The 4,580-nt window shown below is 41.2% G+C and overlaps 1 protein-coding gene across 1 annotated transcript; it reads left to right on the top strand.

The window, feature by feature from the left end:
• Window positions 1-203: 203 nt before the first annotated feature.
• On the top strand, window positions 204-4,428 carry LOC311053666 (chemerin-like receptor 1; the record flags this gene model as incomplete). Its single annotated transcript, XM_084069318.1, has 2 exons — window positions 204-289; window positions 3,388-4,428. The coding sequence occupies exon 2, from the start codon at window positions 3,391-3,393 to the stop codon at window positions 4,426-4,428; it is 1,038 nt and encodes a 345-aa protein (XP_083925444.1). The 5' UTR covers window positions 204-289; window positions 3,388-3,390.
• Between the last annotated feature and the right edge of the window lie 152 nt (window positions 4,429-4,580).

Below are 4,580 nucleotides of genomic sequence, written 5' to 3'. Positions count from 1 at the left end.
CGCCCAGCTTCTTGGAATGAGCTTCAAAAGTCTTAAAAAATAATTTGCGACTATAGGTGTATTGGTGCGGTCTGGCCTTTTAGGTGATGATGAAAATGTTTGACAACCACTGTATGAATCACTCTCTAATAATTGGAGGAACGCCAAGTCCCTTCTTCCTGTAAACTGTTGTTTGGATACAGCGTCTTCACAGAAGTGCATGAGCTGACTGGGTGTCTGCACATGAGCTGAATTTATCCTCTCTGGACCTTTACAGTTGTCAATTATTCTACTGGAAAACACAGCCAAGGTAAGAACAACAACCGCTCATGTACAATGTGTGTGGGCTAATCCTTATAAGTGAATAAAAATGCATTTCTGACTGTAAATACAGACAGCAGGGTTGTGTGTGTTGCAGTGAAAAAAGTGAAAGTAAAACTCGGCTGTGTTTTATAGTTTTAAAGAAAACTCCAGCACCCTGCTGTTTGCACCAAAGTCTGTTTCGTGCTTTTTTTTTACTCATGTCAATGAGTAAAAGTACACAAGTATTGACATTAATATATATTTACAGAAGTAAAAAATACAGTATAATAACTTTTTCAAAGGAAAAGGGAGAAGGGTGGGGGATACTGAGTTCAATGATGTTGGTTTTGTACGTGAAATGCATATTTGATTTTATGTGAAAATCAAAAGAAATGTAATAACAAAATATAGCTGCAAGCAGCGATAATACGGGGCCAGGAGAGAGAAAGAGAAATGATAATTCCTTTAACAGGTCAGTTCATGAAAGTCCTTGCGGTCTTGTTTCCAATGAGGGCCTGTGAGCAATTAGGGGTTAAGAGTCTTGCTCAGGGACAAATTTCGTTTCATCGACACATTTGCTGACCTGGCCTGGAATCGTACCTGGGTCAACCAGAGCCTCTGGCTCCCTAACCACTCAGCTATGAGAGAGAGAGAGAGAGAGAGAGAGAGAGAGATGGAAACGGAATAGATTGAGTCATGTTTTTTGCAATTCAACTTAAATGAGTCTGCATCAAGTGAGGCTTGAACCAGCAACCTTGCGATCGTGAGGCACTCTTAGGTAGCTGCAACACTACCTATAGTGCTATAGCTTTGTCCAGGCTGATATTGTCTGTTGAGGATCACAAACTCTTGCCTTCTGTCATGACCCAAGCCCCTGTTTCACTAACACAAAGATCACTCGTTCACAAACCATTTACCAATGAAGAAATTGTACATCTCCTCAGAACCAAAACTAGTGAAAGTAGCCGATCTACAAGCTCACAAACCATTAAAAGTTGTCAGATTGTACATCGGCTATTTTCACAATGAAGTATGTTATACATTGAAAAAACATACTCTCATTGCTATCTGAAAAGTTGTGAGATTGTAGATCAGCTATTTTCACAATGAAGTATGTAAAAAACACTCAATTAAGTATTTCATGTTATCTTTAACAATTGCAAATGTATTCATTGATAGTCATGTTGTGTGAAATGCAACTTAGATGAAGTCTGCACCAAGTGAGGCTCGAACCTGTGACCTTGAGGTTGTGAGACATACACTTAAGCGGGACGCTATTGGACCAACAGACAAACCTCTGAAAAAAGAGATCACACTGATCATACAGTTTCACGCAAATAGCTGAAAAATCCTGGGTTTAAGTGTTTTTTAAACTGCTCAAGATTGCGGACAATCTAAGGGCGGTGCTTACTGGTCAACGTGATAGATGTGTTCCTCATTAGTCAAGGCACATGTGTAAGCAGGTCTAATGGCTGTCGGCCAAACGAGGCATGACTTTTGCCTGTTTAAAGTTTCAATTTTCAAAAAATTGCTATAGCGCCCCCGTTTGACCAATTGGAGTAAGATTGGTTTCAGTGATATTTGGAATGGCCCTTTACATTTCTGCAAAGTTTCAAAGAATGGTAAGTCTGCATGTATGTGTTAGGGGCAGATGAATAATTGTCATAAAACTGCAATATTCATTGGCTCATTAAAGCTTCATTTTTTCACTTATGGAAGATATTTTGCAAACGTTTTTTGGTATAGGTCCAAAGTTCATGTGTAAAAAGTTTTGTGCAGATTACTCAAAAATCCCAGGAGGAGATAGGTTTTAACTGTTTTTCATATAATTCAAAATGGTGGGAGATCTAAAGGTCAGAGGTCAAAAGTCAGAGTTTGAAAGTTGTTCAGCATGAGGAGACGCATGTGTGCATCGAAGTTTCATGGCTGTAGGTGAAACAGGGCATGAGTTGTACCTGTTCAAAGTTGTCATTTTCAACTGAGTGCTATAGCGCCACCTTTTGACGAAAGATTGTGAGATTTATTTTTTGATCGTTTTTCATGACCATCTATCATATGGCCGAGTTTCATAAAAAGCGACTGCACGGTTCAGCCAGAACTGGCAAAAACGGCAGAAAAAGAAGAAGAAGAAGAAGAAGAAACGGAATAATGCCAATAACAATATGGGTCCATGCTGGAAGCCTGGCCCCATAAAAAAAAGATCCAAAAGCTCACAACGCGTTGTGCCATGGCGCCTTGTGAGCATGTAGATCAGATATTTTCAATTTCAATTAGTTAATACAGCATCACAATAATTTTAAACCACTATATCCGTTTATACGTTGGCTATTCAAAAATAGCAGATCTACAAGCTCACGGAGCTTGTAGATCTGTTACTTTAAATAATTGTGGTAATTTTTTAACATAAATGTTGTCTTCTGGGGGCCTTGACATGAAAACGGTTGAGAACCACTGATTTAATCAGTCGCAAATATCAACATCATTACTGACTCATTCTAGGAAACAAGCCAAGTTTACATGATCGTAGTGAAAAAGGAACCCGCTACCATAAACTTTCCTGTACGGAGGAAGTCTATTTCTGGAGGGCACTACAGTAGCAAGGTTAAACAGAGGAAATGACAACTCTTTCTTTTTTTTTGCCACCCTCTTGTTTTTGTCTGATATAGTGCCTCTGAACTCCTGGCCAGTATGTCTTCATTTCTGGAATGGAAGGAAATGAATTAACACAATTTTGGACGTTCTTTTTTTTCACTTAGTGAAGTGAAAAAAAAAATCAGCATCAGTCTGGATTCTAGACTAATATCCATGACAGGAATATAACATAATGAGGAAAAAAAGTTAATTCATTTCATGCTATTTCAGAAATAGAGACACACTGGCCAGGAGTTAACCAGGATTTAGTTTTACTTATTTTTTCCCACTTTTTTTCAACAAAAAAAAAAGGAAATCCACTGAACGGAGCAAATCAGTCTGGATTCCAGGCTAGAAAATCATCGGTTTACCAATATTACTAATGACATGTGATTGTGAATTGTGGCTCTGCTTTGCATAAGTCCATGCATTTGTAGCACCAATGTAAAAAAATTCTGTTCTTCCTTTCCCAAGGTCATGGAAAACATAACGGAAACTCCAGATTATGACTATCCTAGTAATGATTCTTGGATTCCTGAGGACTACATCGATCAAGTGATCAAAACATCTGATGATCAACTGATCAATTCAAATGATCAACTGGTCAAGTCGCTCAGACTCCTGTACGTGTCTGCTTATTCTTTCGCTCTACTCGGGCTGCTGCTCAACCTGGCTGTGATCGTGGGTCTTTTCAAATACAAGCAGAAACTGGCCCGATGGACACTCTGGCCCGATGGACACCTCGGCTTGGCGATCACACATCTCATCCGCTGCCTCTTCCTTCCTCTGTCTCTGATCAGCGCTTTCAATTCCTTCTCCTGGGATTTTGGAAACGCCATGTGCAAGCTGGGCTCCTACGTCACGTTTGTCAACATGTTCTCCACCACGTTCATCATAAGCTTCTGGAACGTGCGCTGGTGTGTCCCTAAGAAATGCCTCCCCGATGTGTCCGGCAGCACGGTCCTTCTCAGCTGGTTCCTGGGAGCTGTTTTAGCCGTGCCTTCCTTACTGTCCATGGAGCTGCAGAAGAACGACGGGACGAATGGAACCGATTGTATCGAGAATTACGATTTCATCAAACAGAAAAGCCCGTCTGCACCGGCTGTGAAGAGAATGAAAGCCGTGATGGTTTCCCGCTTCCTTTTTGGACTTGTGTTTCCCATAATTGTTATAATGATGAGCCGCTTCATAAAACATAGCAACATTCTGTCTCCTACAAGGAGACAGAATGTTGCGCCAGAGACTCTAGAGAGAGAGTCACTAGTTTTATGGCCTGTGACCATCAGCCACTTCATTTGCTGGGCTCCTGTATTGCTACTCTCGGTTGTTCAAGTTACAGGCAACGGTGTCTTTTCGTATGGTTTGCCAGTCTGCACAGTGTTGCATGTGTTCAACAGCTGTATCTGTCCACTCATCTGTCTCTGGAAGGGAAAGGAGGAAGCTGACACAAGTTCAGACACGAAGGAAGATTGCACAAGTAGTACAAATAAGGACAAGCATGAGTCTTCCTTGTAGTACCTGTGTGTGTGTGTGTGTGTGTGTGTGTGTGTGTGTGTGTGTGTGGGTGTGGGTGTGGGTGTGGGTGTGTGTGTGTGTGTGTGTGTGTGTGTGTGTGTGTGTGTGTGTGTGTGTGTGCGCACGCGCACGCATGTGCGTGCAAGAGAGAG

Source organism: Gymnoscopelus microlampas, assembly GCF_963454915.1.
Source record: "Gymnoscopelus microlampas genome assembly, chromosome: 2".
NCBI lineage: Eukaryota > Metazoa > Chordata > Actinopteri > Myctophiformes > Myctophidae > Gymnoscopelus > Gymnoscopelus microlampas.
Note: the sequence above shows the minus strand (reverse complement) of the source record. Positions and strands in the feature narration are given on the sequence as shown.